This window comes from Aegilops tauschii, chromosome 1 (genome assembly GCF_002575655.3).
Source record: "Aegilops tauschii subsp. strangulata cultivar AL8/78 chromosome 1, Aet v6.0, whole genome shotgun sequence".
NCBI lineage: Eukaryota > Viridiplantae > Streptophyta > Magnoliopsida > Poales > Poaceae > Aegilops > Aegilops tauschii.
This window is the reverse complement of record NC_053035.3, coordinates 446,127,873-446,143,504: the sequence shown is the minus strand read 5'-3', so window position 1 is coordinate 446,143,504 and position 15,632 is coordinate 446,127,873. Positions and strand designations below refer to the sequence as shown.

The window sequence follows — 15,632 nt, the reverse complement described above, 5'->3', positions numbered from 1 at the left end:
CTCGGCACGTCGCCGCCCCCCGTCTCGCCTCACCGTCGCCGTCGCCCCGCTGTGAGCTCTCCCCCCTCTCCCTCGCCCCCGGCCACCATGGCCGCCCCTCCCCGAGCCCACACACACACACACACATTTTCTTAAGTTAATTAGTATATATGTATTTTTGTATGTTTAATTAGTTTAGATGTTTTAGATTATTATTTTTTCACTAGTATATATGTATGAATGCATGTTAGATGGATATAATTAGTGTTTAATTAGTATGGAATTTTTGTATATAATGTTGTTTTTCTATTTTTTAATGGATGTATAGAAGTTGCTTTTTCTGTTTTTAGTGTTAGATGCTTAATTAGTGTTTCTGTTTCTGTTTTTAATTTTATACAATGTTGTATATCCTAGCATAGAAAAAAATGGCATATAAAAAAGTTGCATAGGAAAAAGTTGACCATATATATATTTGTTAGACGAAGGACTAGGAGAAGTTGCATAGGAAAAAGTTGCTCAAAATTTCCTAATAAAATGACATTGCATATATAGGATTTTTTTCAGAAGAATTTGTTGTCGACGTCAACGATGCCCGGCCCGCATCCTCGCCGTCGACCCGTTCGCGATGACGTTCTGCTTCAGAGGACCCATGTCCGGGACTGGGCTCCGCCAGGCTGGCACTGGGAGGTGCTACCTTCAGGGGCTAGTCGCTTGGTGAGGAACCCAGCCCCGGGTCCCGTCATTGACCCTGAGCTCCTTTGGTGGCGTTCGCGTGGTCCACGTTCGGTGCAGAGGGAGCCGTCCCTGCCGGAGGTGGTGCGTCACCATGTCAGGGAGGAGGACGAGCACGTCCATCGCTACATGGCTGCTATGGACGTCAGGTTCTCCAATACCTGGCAGGTTCTTTGGGGAGATGACCGGAGCTATGATCCTGTGATGGTTCCTTTTCTTTGGGTGTCCACCGCCCGCGCCTCAGGAACCGCGAGTGGCCTAGATTCTTCTGTAGTATTCGGTCTTTATTAGCTAGCTAGCTAGTGATGTATTCGATATATAATATTTGAGACGATGTATTCAAGATTATATATATTATTCAAGACGATGTATTCGAGATTATGTACTATGATTCAGTTTTTACTTATTGATTGCATGCATGCATTGTAATTTAAATAATAAATTGTTTTATATTTCTTTTGGATTAGTTAAATAAAAGCTATGGCGGGCAATACCGGCAGAGAGGGAGAAGAGGCCCTGTTCGAGATCATACGCTCCCCTCGCGGGCCAGATGATCAGAATGAAGAAGATGACGACTCCCAATATCTGAACAATACCGGGGAGGGTGATGATATGATATTCGATCGCGACGACCGAATTGATGAAGTCATGAACTATGATTATGATGACGCCGAAAATGTTGATCTTGAAATAATAGAGACCGGCGAGGTATATTTATATAAGCAGGCATCTGGTGATCACATGTTTTTAATGATTTGTAGATATATTACTAAATCGATCTTTCTTCTTTCAGCCCTCCGGATCGAGCAAATATTCTACAGGCAGTAGGACAGTGCGAGGCCCGGGAAAAAGTTGAAGGAGGGCGTAAAGTACAACATCGATGCCATAAAAACTAATGGCGAACCTAGCGCGCCTAAGAACATTGCGAACAAGTTCGTTCGTCAGTGCGGAGTTCTTGTGAGGGACCAACTCCCGATCTCCATTCAAGAATGGAAAGACCAGCAAAGAAACGTCCAGATCTTACTTGGGTCGACGATAGAGCAAAATCAACGCTTTGGGAATCTCTCATGGAACATTTCACCCTACCAGATCATTTCACTGATGCAGATGTGCAGAAAGTCAAGGACGCTGCTCTTAGGAAGATGGCAATTGCATTCAACACCCACAAGAAAACTGTATGGGCCAACTATGACGCACTCGATTCAATCGTACACTAATCATACACGCAAATGTGTACGATCAAGATCAAGGACTCACGGGAAGATATCACAACACAACTCTAGACACAAATTAAAATAATACAAGCTTTATATTACAAGCCAGGGGCCTCGAGGGCTCGGATACATAAGCTCGAATACACAAGAGTCAGCGGAAGCAACAATATCTGAGTATAGACATGAGTTAGACAAGTTTGCCTTAAGAAGGCTAGCACAAAAGTAGCAACGATCGAAAAGGCAAGGCCTCCTGCCTGGGAGCCTCCTAACTACTCTTGGTCGTCGGCGGTCTCCACGTAGTAGTAGGCATCGACGGTGGCATCTGGCTCCTGGGCTCTGACATCTGGTTGCATCAACCGGAAAGAAGAAGAAAGGGGGAAAAGGGGGGCAAAGCAACCGTGAGTACTCATCCAAAGTACTCGCAAGCAAGGATCTACACTACATATGCAACATTATCAAAGGAAGGCTGTATATGTGGACTGGGCTGCAGAAATGCCAGAATAGAGGGGAGTGCCTAGTCCTATCAAAGACTAGCATCTTCTGGAAACCACCATCTTGCAGTAACAGGAGGGAGTAGAGTAGCATAAAGTAAAGTAGTAGTAGTGTTATCAACCTCCGCCAGAGATCCTTTCTCGACTCCCTGCGAGAAAGCAATCCCAGAGCCATACTATCCAATTCTCATCACAATCCATTTCTCATATCCATGTCTCATCTCAAGTATCCAGTTCTAGTTGTATCGATCGGGATACAACTCCAAGTGTCCGTTACCGTAGGACAGGCTATCGATAGATGTTTTGTTCCCTGCAGGGGTGCACCAACTTACCCACCACGCTCGATTAACTCCGGCCGGACACACTTTCCTGGGTCATGCCCGGCCTCGGCCAAACAATACGCCGCAACCCGACCTAGGCTTAATAGAGAGGCCAGCACTCCGGACTAAACCTATGCCCCCAGGGGTCATGGGCCATCGCCCCGAGAACTCCTGCACGTTGCGAATGCGGCCGGTGAGCAGACCTAGCTACCTCCTTAAAAAAGGCAGGTGCTTACCAGTCCAACCCAGCGCGCGCCGCTCAGTCGCTGACGTCTATTAAGCTTCGGCTGATGCATACGACGCATAACGCTCATACTATGCCCACGTGATGGTTAGTGCTATCAGGCCAGAGGCCCCTCGGATCAAATATCCAAATCATAGTGGATTAGGAGCACGCGGTAACAAGCAGATACTCACGAAAGATGTGACCCCATTGCCCCGTCTCGAGGACTTGCGGCAAGGGCTAAGAATGCCTGGTCACGCCTCGTAAGTATCTCGCGGGCACCTTCTAGGTCAACCCGACTCCACATCACTCGCGGGTACCCCTCAGGGTCGACCTGCCTTTCCAAGTAACAACTGTAAAGTCCAAGTATCCGTGTGTCCAAACATCAAGGGGAAAACCCGAGGAATCACCCCCGGTGAATTCCACTCGATGTAATCATCAAGGTGAACGTAAGAGGAACCACCTCCGAGGTTCAAACTTGAGGGGTTGCACGACAGAGTCGTATCGGAAGTGGTTAAGGCGGAATCACCCCCGATGACCACGACCGAATAGCTAAACTACAGGGTTAACATCAGAAGTGCTGTAGAGGTCTCACCCTCGGCACTCGATAGTAACCCAGTAGTGTCGAGCAACTAAGGGGAAGTGATGTGCGGTGCCGGGGCCTGGTCTTCGATCCCGTTGATCGGGTCTTCAATGATGAAGCAGGGGGAACAAGGACAAGGTGGGGGTCACTGATGGATCACTAACCAACCTATACTAAGCAGTTTAGGATAAGCAGGTAGGTAACAATGAGCAGGTTACAAAAAGCAGGCTATGCATCAGAATATGAGCAAACAATAACAGTAGCAAAATCTAATGCAAGCATGAGAGAATGGAATGGGCGATATCGGGATGATCAAAGGGGGGGCTTGCCTGGAAGCTCCGATGAAAGGGAAGAAGGGTCGTCCTCGACGTAGTCGATCACAGGGGCATCAGCAGCAATCTCAGGGTCTACCGGAGAGAAGAGGGGGAAGAAACAATAAATACATAGCAAGAAAGTGCATAACATGACAACGGGTAGAGCTAGATATGTTCTAACGCAGTGCTACACGATATAGGTGGAGGGGGAAAACATCCGGGAATGCTTTCCCGAAGTATGGCATTTTCGGACAGATGAAACGGAGGGGAAAAGTTGCATGTTCGCTATGCTAGGGATGAGTGATAGACGAACGGAGGGCGTATCCTGATTCGTCTCATCATTCTGAGCAACTTTCATGTATAGAACTTTTTCATCTGACTTACGGATTATTTTCTATGAATTTTCAAAGATTTAAACACAATATTCTAAAATTATTTTAATCCACAAATAAACAGAAAATACTAAGTGTACCCAGCCATGTGCTAGGCACAGAGGCTGACTGGTGGGGTCAGGGGGGTCGAGTCAGCAGTTGACCAGTCAACTATTGACTGGTCAACAGGGTCAAACGGGGCCACATGTCATGGACTGGGTCAACCCAGTCAACAGTTTGACTAGTCAAACTGGACATGGGACCCACATGTAAATGTCACAGGGGTAATTAAACTGTTACCTAATTAAACTAAACTTAATGGCCTTGGGCCCACGGGCCAGTGGCAGAGGGGGGTTGGTGTGGTTAGTTTAGTGGGGGGGGTGTTATCCCCATTAACCGAACAGGGGGCCGGCCCAGGCAGAGGCCAGCGGCCTCGCCGGCTGGGCTCACGCGGGCACAAGGTGCTGGCAGCCATGACGCGGCCGGCCGGACTAGCGGGACGGCTGACGGCCGGAGGCGCGGGGCGGCGACGGCTGGAGGTGGTGGCTGCGGTGGAGCGGGAGTGCGTGCTGGGCGGCGTTTGAGCAGCAGCAGCGGTGGCGGGTGCGAGGCGGCAGGCGAGGTAGGAGGAGGCGCGCGCGGTAGCGGGCGCCGTCGAGGGGGCCGGGCACGGTAGCCTCTGGCGACGGGGGGGGGGGGGGGCAGCAAGGGCCAGTAGCGCAGCAGAAGCAGTCACGTCGAAGTAGCAGAAACAGCGTAGCTAGCAGGGGCATTAGCAGGCGGCGCAAGCAAAGCGGGTGTCGCGGGGGGGGGGGTGGCTCAGGCGCGGCCAGCAGCAGGGGCTGCCGCACGCACGCGTGCGCTAGGACGCGAGGCGCGGCAGGGTACGGCCGAATGCAAGGAAGGGCGAGGCCAGAGGCACGCGGGCGCGACGACCTGAGCTTCGGGCATGGCGGCTGAACGGCGACCTACGGCGACTGAATCAAGGGGGAAACAGGGGAATGGTGAGAGGAGCTCACCGGGAGGCTCAAGAATGGCCGGCGACAGGTTAGTAGCAGCAGGGTGGCCGGAATCGACGGAGTTTGCCGGCGGCCTGAGGATGAAGAAAAGCGTCTTGGGGCTCGATGCAGTGCTCCCCGGTACGAATGGCTGGCACCAGACGGAGTGGAAGACGATGGCGAAGCCCTACGCCATGGCGGCGGGGCGAGAGGAGGACGGTGGCCACGGGATCGAGCGGCGCACGGCGACGACAGTGTCGGGTGACGAAGAAAACAAAGGGGGCGAGCGAAGGAGGGGAGGAGTGGCGATCTAGGGTTCGCCAGGGGGTCGAGGGGATCTTGTAGGTCGCTGGGGATGGGGCGGATGGCTGCCCCGTGGTCGATCCAAGCCATGGACGTCGCACGAGCGTCCACCGCGTCGTCGGTGAGCAGTAGGAAGGGGAAGACCCCCTGGTGGGTTGGGCCTGCACTTTGGACTTAGGCCCAGTCCACAGTAGCTTTTCCCGTTTCTCTTTCTTTCTTTTTTGATTTGCTTTTCTTTCACTGATTGCCTTTTTTTGAAATAGGAAATTACTTTTCTTCTACAAAGTAATTGGCACATAAATACTAGGTCATATATTAAGGGTGCACACAAGGTTTGGGGTCAACTGGAAAGTTTAACTAATTATTTATTTTGAAAAGGCCATTTTATTTGCAGTTGGGTCATTTATTATTTTCCTAGGAATTTATTTGTGAGTCAAGTGAAGTTGGTTTCAACAGGAAAATGAACACTAGAATTTATAGAATTATTCAAACATTTTAGTTTTAATATTCGAAAACTTTTATTGTTTGACTTGATTTTGAATTTGAATTTGAAGCAGATTTTGGACAAGTGGCATTTTGGCATGATGGTCATGATGACATGACCTTCATTAGGGGGAGATTATTGTAGTGTGATGCTGGGGATGTTACACCAACTACGTCAAAGGAGGAAATAAGACTCCAGAATTCAAGGGAACACTTGAGAAGCAAAGAGAACACTGGCCCGCTTTCGTGAAATTCAAGGAATCGGAATTATCTAAGGAACGGTCGAGAAAAAACAAGGCCAATGCCGCAAAAAAGGAGCAGCTCCATAGGCTGGGGCCAGGTGGCTACGCGGTGGAAATGCCTAAGTGGGATAAGTCTGAGCAAGAGATGCTGGACGCAGAGGTCAGTCCAGTTACTAGGAGCTGCCCCCCCCAGGTGCAGAACTTGGTTCTATGCGCAAGGTGGGGCGTTGGACCCGAAGACAGGCCAGGTTTCGAAGAAGGCATGTCTTAAAGGAGCCGAAGATAAGTTACTTGATGCAATAGAAGATGCTCAAAAGGGAGTGTTCACGCCCAACAGAGAGAACGACGAGCTTACGCGCGCCCTGGGAAATCCTGAACACCCGGGAAGAACACAAGGCAAGGGCGTTGTTCCATGGTATGAGGGCTTTTCGGACTGGAACGCTGACTACAGAAGCCGTGCGAGAAGGAAGAAGCTGGAGGAGGAGCAGAGGAAGCAGGAAGCAGAACGCCTACAAGGCCTAGAATCAGCGCACGCGGACTTGGCACTCAAATTCCAGCAGTAGCGGCAGCAGATCGACTCACTTAGCTAGGAAAGGGGGTCTCAGCAGCGACAGCAGCTAGCGGGTGATCCAACATTGGATAGCACCGTCCCATCCATGCCGAGAAGCAGCATGGGTTCCGCCCCGGGCGACGCACTGCTGGATAGATACCCTGTGGATGACATCATGAAGAACACTAACTGTGAGCTACACTTCAAAATGAAGAACATATCCATGAAGGTGGCGGACGGCATTTCTTATACAAATCACCCCGAAGCAACCTTCCATTGCAACCCGATTCTAGCCGGCTATGCTCGTGTCATGGTTGATGAGGTGGTGGACCAATATTCGGGGCTAGAGCTTGACATTCCTGGAGGTGACGAGGAGCACACACTGGGAGAGGCCAAACATCGTATCATCCTATGGAGAAAGGATTGCATCATCTTTCGAAGGCCACCGACACCGCGTCAGCCGACTCCTCCTCGAAGTCCGCCACCGCGTCAGCAGACTCCCGCTCCTCCAAGTCCACCAACGCGTCAGGCCACTCCTCCTCCTCCAAGTCCGGCACAGCGTCAGGACACTCCTCCTGCTTCAAGTCCGGCACAGCGTCAGGCCACTCCTCCTGCTTCAAGTCCGACACCGCGCCAGGCCACTCCTCCTGCTTCAAGTCCGGCACAGCGTCAGGCCACTCCTCCTGCTCCAACTCAGCCACGTCAGCCGTCTCCGCTGCCTCAGCAATCGCGGAAGAGAGCCGCCGCAGCTATGGTGCGTAGCGGTACGAGTCAAGGTAGTACAGGAGGTACATGCGGAGGCAAGCGATACCAATATGGTCCAAGCCTCACTCCTCTTCCTTAGAGGCCTTACGACATGACCGAGGAGCAAAACACAACCATAGTGAAGGCCCAAGTGGACGCCCATTTTGGACCGAAACCGCCACCGCCGCCAAAGGAGAAAGTGGCTGAGGATAAGATTGACCATTTTATTCGTATGGCTAGAAACCAGCTCCCAAGCCTGTTGACTCAGACTATGAGCGCCAAATCAGGAAGGCACATCGAGCACAACTACAGAAGGAGTCGAGCTCGAGCTCGAGACAAGCAACTGGCAAAAAATGCAGGAAAACCGTTCCCCAGCTGGGAGAACAGGCGGCGCAATCGATCCCCCGCTTGTTGTACCAACACATGAGAGTACCGGCGCCTGTCAGCTGGTAATAACCGACGAGCATAGAAGGCATGCTAAAATGCTCGGTATCACTGTTGGACAATTCCTCGAGATCGAGCCCATGTCTCCGCTTAGAGAGGAGGACATAAAACGGAAATATGTCCGCGGCGAACCTTTGGTCGAGCCTGAGGAGGTCAAGAACCTCCCAACGAGAATGTATGAATTGCATGATTAGTACCTGAAAATTACCAAGAGTTCCAATCGAGAGTCCCTCGTGGTGAACGTCAAGGAAGAGCATTACTTCCATAAGCTAGCTCTGTCCGTTGAGTATTCAGAACTATTTCAGTTATTCAATCAAGAAGCACTCGACAAATCTCTTGTCAGTTGCTATTGTCTGTAAGTGATTTCTTTTTGTAATTAAAGTCTCAAGCTAGCTGTAGTGCTCATTGATCTATCATTACCTGTAATTATCCTCACTATATTCTTTTCTGTGTTATTATGCAGGATGAAGATGTATGAAATGAAAAAAGTTGGACGCTATGGCATTGGGTTCATTGACCCAAATACCATTAATGAACACACATAGAAATTGGAATGGTATAAAGCAGATGTAGAGAATAAAATGCTAGAGTTCTTGAAGCGCCTCAATACCAATGAAGATATACTGCTTCCTTACAACTTCCTGTGAGTCATACTGTCTTGTACTACAAATTCTGTGTCTTTGCTTACTAGCTAGGTCGATGTTAATAATTAAGTTTATATGGTTTAGGGTAGTTGATTAGTGTTATGCACATGCCCGCTTAATTAAGACATGCAAACGTGTGCGCATGCAGTTACCACTGGATCTTGTTAATCATTAAAGTTGAAGAAGGAATAGTTGAATTACTGGACTCACTACTTAAAAAAGAAAGTGACTTCACCATCTTGAAGGGGATAGTCGACAGGTAATTTCAATCATTATTAACTATATCTCGGCCTATTTAGTTCGTCATTTCATGATATCAACTATTTAATAACCCCTTTATTCATTTTCTTTGCCGGCGGGCAGGGGTTGGGCAAAGTTCATCAAGGTGACTCCATGCAAATGGCGACAAAAGCTGTTTTGGTTTCGACCCAAGGTAAGTAATTAAGTAGTACTAGCTAGCTAGCTACCATCTCTTTAATTCTTGTTTCAATACTATTAATTAATTATCATGCTTGATTAATTATTATCTAATTAAATTCTATTCTCGTAAAGGCCCTGAAGCAGGCGCCGAGGACTGAAGTGTGTGCATACTACGTTTGCGAGAACATTCGCATGATGGCGTCCGAAAGGAGCAAATCTGATAGACAGCAATGGGTACGTTTGCCAGAACACTATTCACAGTTTTTACATGATTATCGATATCTAGTCACACAACTAATACACATGCATATTGATCTCCTTCTTAACAGTTCAAAGACGTGCGGGGGCAGCTCCTACCAACGGAGCGCATACGAGCACTTCAAGAGGAAATAGCGGGATTTTTGCTCGACCAGGTCATAGATCCCAAAGGAGAATACCATTACCCGCTACCGCCCCATGAACCACTCCCAATTGTCATCATGCTCCGAAGGCACCAATGCAACATGTAGGAAAATTGTATATATACCTAATTGTATGTATATATATATATATATATATATATATATATATATATATATATATATATATATATATATATATATATATATACATGTGTATGTGTGAATAATGGTGGTTGTGAGACATTCGATGATATATATATATATATATATATATATATATATATATATATATATATATATATATATATATATATATCGGTTCTACGAGAAATTTTATTTATATATATGCATAACATGTACAATATGTAGTATCGTAAAATACCAGCAAACGAAAAAGAATTAAATGGAAAACACAAAATTAAAGGAAAAATAAATCATGAATCCAAACCCCCCCAAACATTTTAGTACCGGTTGGTGAAGGGCTCCCCGTCCCCCGGCGCTGGCTCGTGCCACGTGGTGGCCCTTTAGCGGCGGTTCGTGCAGAACCGGTACTAAAGGGGAACCGGTACTAAAGAGGGGACCTTTAGTCCCCACCCTTAAGAACCGGTGCTATAGCCCGGTTCTGCACTAGTGTTAGTTTGTTTTAAAAACGGAAAATATTAAAAATGAAATTTTTTCCACGTCATGTATGTATTTAATAAATATTGTGAAAAATTATAAATTTTTATTTTTTTAAATGTTCATGGTAAAAACTGTCTCGAGTCAATAGTCGTGCAAGCTACCATATAATTAATCACTCCACAAGTTTGCTTCCTCCACTATGTATCTCAGGAATTAACCCTTATTTTGAATTGTGTTCGCTCCTAAATAGTAGGTGGCCCTAGTGTAACACTAGTTATTTCTTGTTAAAATGGGTTGATATTTGTGAGTTTGAATTTGTATATAGCAATCGTGTGTGCGCGCGCGTGAATTGAAGACATGGCTTAAATCCACATTGGATTCTTATGGTTTTGTCTTGTAATTCTTTCTGCGTTCGTAAATTTGGATTATGTTATATGCCAAGCTAGTCATCCATCCGTTTTTTAAGTTGTCACCTGTCATAATTTATCAAAGTGTTTTTCTACATATCCGCGTTACGTTGTTTGGAACCATGAAAGATCACCCAAACAACGGTTGATCGTAGACTTGATACCGGTGTCCGCATTTTGTTGAATTTATTTCAGACTTTTTCAGGATGTCCATTCAGTGAAAGAGATGTTTTCGTCAAGACTTCGTCAATCTAAAGATGTTGTGAGCGCTCAAGATCTCAGAGGTGCTAATGAGGGATTAAGTGCACGTGGGTGCGTACATTCATGGAGGTGAGTGCATCACTGCATCCACGTTCGGAAAAACAAACAGCGGCCCGCGTCAAATTTGCATCTAAGCTCCACCCCGATTTACTTCGTCTCGAAATGGAGCGGCGAGGTCGGAATATTCCAGCAAAACCGGTACCCATGAATCGACGGGCCCTGACCGATGAGCAAAGCCAGGGCAGGGCTGGGCAGGTCCGCAAGCAAAGCATCCCCTGGAAAGACGGCGAGGGGCAAGGGCGCCGAGGGGCCAACGGGTGGCTGGGACGACGCGGGGATCCGCTCTTCCGCCACCCGCTCTCCTCTATTTATGGCGTCCACCGCCCAATCCACGCACCAGACCAACGAACTCCGATCGCCACTCCCCCAGAGAAATCCTCCTCACCTCGAAACTTCCGTGAAGCAGCAAACGCAAGTCCGGCCAAGATGTCGTGGCAGACGTACGTCGACGAGCACCTGATGTGCGACATCGAGGGCCACCACCTCGCCTCCGCGGCCATCCTCGGCCACGACGGCACCGTCTGGGCCCAGAGCGCCGACTTCCCCCAGGTCACCGCCGGCATGCCCGCCGCCTTCAGATTTCGTGTATGATATGATCTCGTAGATACGTTTTCCCCATATCTCACGGTGCTGGTTGGTTTTGGTTTTTGCGTGGCGTCCAGTTCGCGCCCGCCGAGATCACTGCCATCATGAAGGACTTCGACGAGCCGGGGCACCTCGCCCCCACCGGCATGTTCGTTGCAGGTGCCAAGTACATGGTCATCCAGGGTGAACCTGGCGCTGTCATCCGTGGCAAGAAGGTATGCACGCATGCATCTCTCGATCGTTTTCTAGAATTATATATGTTCTTGAAAAATTGATCGATCCCTGTGCTTTGTCATGTTACTTTGCGGTTCATCCGGCCTGTAGGGAGCAGGAGGCATCACCATCAAGAAGACCGGGCAGGCGCTGGTGGTTGGCGCCTACGAGGAGCCCATGACCCCTGGGCAGTGCAACATGGTGGTGGAGAGGCTCGGCGACTACCTCGTTGAACAAGGCATGTAGGCCACCCCATCAATATAACGGCGTCCACGACGATCACACAATTTTCAAGATTCTCTTTTAAATATCTACGGAAATATATGTGGGCCTTTTTTCCCCTCTTCAAGCGGCTCTGGCATCCATCACTCATGATGACCAGTTGCTCTAACAAGTTCCATTTGTAATGCCTTTTCGGCTTTCCTTCTTCTTCAGTGGGTCCATTATTTTGGTTGTCTATGAATTGTGTCGACAACAAATTTTGCGCTACATTTCTTTCGATTGTAAACTTATAGTACTTTTTATTTTATTTTGAAAATGCCTCTTTGATTGCAATCGCATATATAGGTTGTGTGCAATCCTTTATTGTCGCGGCACCCCCCCCCCCTCCCCTTCCCAACCCCCAAAATAAAGCAATGTCTTGTCCTCTTCTTTCATGGTTGCGTTTATAATCGTCAAGAAATGAAATTGTTGCTTAGGATCGCGTGTTTTTCAAAAATGAGACGGAACTTTGCACTTTTGCCTTAAAAACAACTTGCTACCACTAGATTTTTCACGCACACATTTTGTATCTGGTGTATTCATGTTGCTGCACTACTGCAATACTGCTGCATGTCCTGCCACAATAAAACGATACATATTACCAGTGGGGAAATCGACAAGAATAATTCAATTCTTCACCAAGTATTGAAGCATGGTGTGAAAATGAAAAAGAAACAAAAAGTGTTGTTGATGGAAAACTAGAGTTGTATCGTGTATGCACCGAACAAAATATCTTGGTTGTTATAGTTAAATTGTCTAAATTATGCCCTCATCTTTATGTGCATGATTTTTCTATCCTAGCATCGAAAGCTATTAAATATATACTTTTCCATCTTTTATATAGCTAACAAGATATTTTAATGCTAGAAATGAGTAAACATGACTATAAATATAGGCGTCGTATCATAATCAAGATTAAGATATCAAAACTATCTTACTCAATAGTCTACTTATGTAATCAGTTGTTAATACATATAAACTTCCAAATAGTTATTATATACAACATGAATCTCCAAAAAATGTCATTATTTTATTTTACTCCGCAAACAATACATATATGGATACTGATAATATCTCGGCTCAGATTTTTGTAACGTATCGCGAAGCAAAGGGAATGGTGGAACAAAAGGTTCGCTTGAGAACTTCATGAATATGTGGGAGTTAACAAGGGTTTCTAGATCCCGCTATTAACTATTGACCGAAAAGTGTTCCGCGTCATGTCCGTTTATTTCCGAACCTGCAGGATCACATGCTTAACAACTACTCCCTCCGTTTCTAAATATTAGATCTTTTAGAGATTTCAATATGGACTACATACGGATGTATATAGACGCATTTTAGAGTGTAGATTCACTCATTTTGCTCTGTATGTACTTTGTATTGGAATCTACAAAAAGTCTTAGGGCTCCTTTGATTCAAAGGAATTTTATAGGATTTCTAGAGGATTGAAATCCTTAGGATTTTTTCCTATGTTGGTCCTTTGATTCACAGGATTGGATCCTATAGGAATTTTTCCTATGGAATCTTTTGTACAACATTTCATAGGAAATCTAACATCCACCCCAACCTCTTTTTACAATTCCTTTACTTTTCCTGTGACATCAAACACTCATTGCTAATCCTATAGGATTCAAGTGGGCATGCCACTCCAACCCTATGCTTTTCCTATTCCTATGTTTTCAAAATCCTACGAATCAAAGAGGCCCTTATATTTAGAAATAGAGGGAGTAGTAATTATGATAAGTAGAGGAGTGAGAGAATGAGCACCAAAATGGTTTCGGATGGATCCAAATTTTTTTTGGATAGTCCCGGAAGGGTTTCGAGAATTTCTAAAAGGTATAGCATGTACGAAAAAGTTTCAGATCTATAAATGATTTTTTTAAGAATGTTCTACAAACTCCCCCAAAATTCCGGATTTTATGGGAGAATTCCCTCTTGGACTGACCCAAGAGGGCAGCCCCAAGTGGGCCAAGCGGCGTCCCCAAAGGAGGGGGGGGTTGAATCCTACTTGGGGAAGAATATTTCCTGCCTTTTAGATGGCTGAATTGGGTTGGGGGGGGGGGGGGGGGTTGTTCCACCCTAATTCGGTTTGCCCCTTGCCCCCCCCCCCCCACACACTAGATGACATACCAACTACAACCAGGAAGGTAAGTGACGCTATGGGCAGCACGTCTAATAAATGTTCATTTTATAAATCATCCCCATAAGGCATTAGTATGAATAAGAATATATAAGAGAATGAACCAAATGCAGCCGGTAAGTTATGCAAGTTATGGCCATCACATCTAGTAAACACCCATTTTATGAATTATCCCCAATGGGCATTATCATGAACATGAACCCATCAAGTCGCAAAGACCAGCTGGGCCTTCCCTTATCTTGTAATTGTGACAAAAGAAACAACTCCCATATGATTTCGGGTGCGCTGTTGGTGGTCGGTGAGGAGATCGTCCAGCAGTGCATGAATGAACAAACATACATCCGCAAGAAAGCCCAAGCATACCCATATGGACACAAAGGCTAGCATCTATTTAACAAAACAACACACATACCAACTCAACCAGTCAGTCGGCCGGATATTGCTCTGGGCCTGCCATTTGCCAGCTTTGCACGGACGACAAGACAAAGGAACAAAAATGATATGCAACCGAAAAGTTGGGTGAACCATTCAAAAGATGTTTCCCATTGTTTCTGTGTTTGTTCTGTATTAGTAACACCAGGAAAGGACAAGCGTATCTTATATTCACTAGTGCATGGGCAAGAATAAATAACTTGGTCGCCTCAGCTCTGTGTCAGATTCGGATGCACCAGGTACATTTTTATAGTAAAGTTGGATCACCCCCGACCTCTGCATGATTACGATGTTCTCAATCAATGACTTCTTCCTTTCATTGAAAAGATCAACGCCCATAAATTTATTTGGCAACACATAAGACATTTGCTTGAGCATGCGAATAGATTCTGAGATTTTTGTTGTAACATCTCAAAATTCTAAATTTTTGAATGTTAATTACTTAAGTAGGAGTAATTGAAAATTTACTTGCATCGCTTGCTTTTAGCTAGTTTTGACTAGGATCTGAATTTTTTTAGTTTAATTGGATATTCAGCTAAGAGGGAATAAAAGGACTTTCCCAAATGTACATTACGGTGCACACGTGTGCGATCGGAACCAATAACACACACATTTCTCTGATGAATAATGTGTGCAATTGTTCACAATTGCACCCCCCCCCCCCCCCACTTAACCATGTGTGCTTAAGGATGCATCGAATACGGTGCACCACCGAAGAGCGTGGGTGCTAGGAACACCATGGCACACACTTAGTAAGTAAAAACATGTGGATAGTGATAGCACCACACACATTTTTGCAGTTCTTTAATGTGTGTCATATTGTTTGCATCACGAACAACGCGGTAGATTAAATATTTGTGGTACACAACTTTTTGCACACAAGCTACATCGAGCAATCGTCTCTATTGTCGATCGCACAACAAACATTACGTTACCGTACAGTGTGTGTGATAGATGTATTTTCCCACGCAATTTGTATGAAATAACAATTTGGGGCATTTTGTATATCGCAAATGTTTGCTTCAAGAGTCACTTGTGGTATAGGCTTCGCTTCGCATATGATTGCTTTTGCCAGAAGGTTTGCATTCCTGGGCCCTATACATACATTAGCAAGGCAATGGTTCATAACTGTGTCAACAAAAGTGGGTTTAAACTTTTTGCGTAGGGCTTAACTACAATAGTGCTCAAACATGATA

General features: G+C 46.2%; 1 protein-coding gene and 1 long non-coding RNA gene across 2 annotated transcripts; one reads left to right on the top strand and one right to left on the bottom strand.

Annotated features, from left to right (window-relative positions):
• Nucleotides 1–314: 314 nt before the first annotated feature.
• On the bottom strand, nt 315–5,532 carry LOC141042445 (uncharacterized). Its single transcript, XR_012205241.1, has 2 exons — nt 5,247–5,532; nt 315–3,949 (listed from the first exon to the last, which is right to left on the bottom strand). It is a non-coding gene; the product is annotated as an uncharacterized lncRNA (long non-coding RNA).
• Nucleotides 5,533–11,132: 5,600 nt separating this feature from the next.
• LOC109776150 (profilin-2) lies at nt 11,133–12,062 on the top strand. The gene is made up of 3 exons (XM_020334816.4): nt 11,133–11,354; nt 11,468–11,605; nt 11,715–12,062. The coding sequence occupies exons 1-3, from the start codon at nt 11,232–11,234 to the stop codon at nt 11,847–11,849; spliced, it is 396 nt and encodes a 131-aa protein (XP_020190405.1). The 5' UTR covers nt 11,133–11,231; the 3' UTR covers nt 11,850–12,062.
• Nucleotides 12,063–15,632: the final 3,570 nt, after the last annotated feature.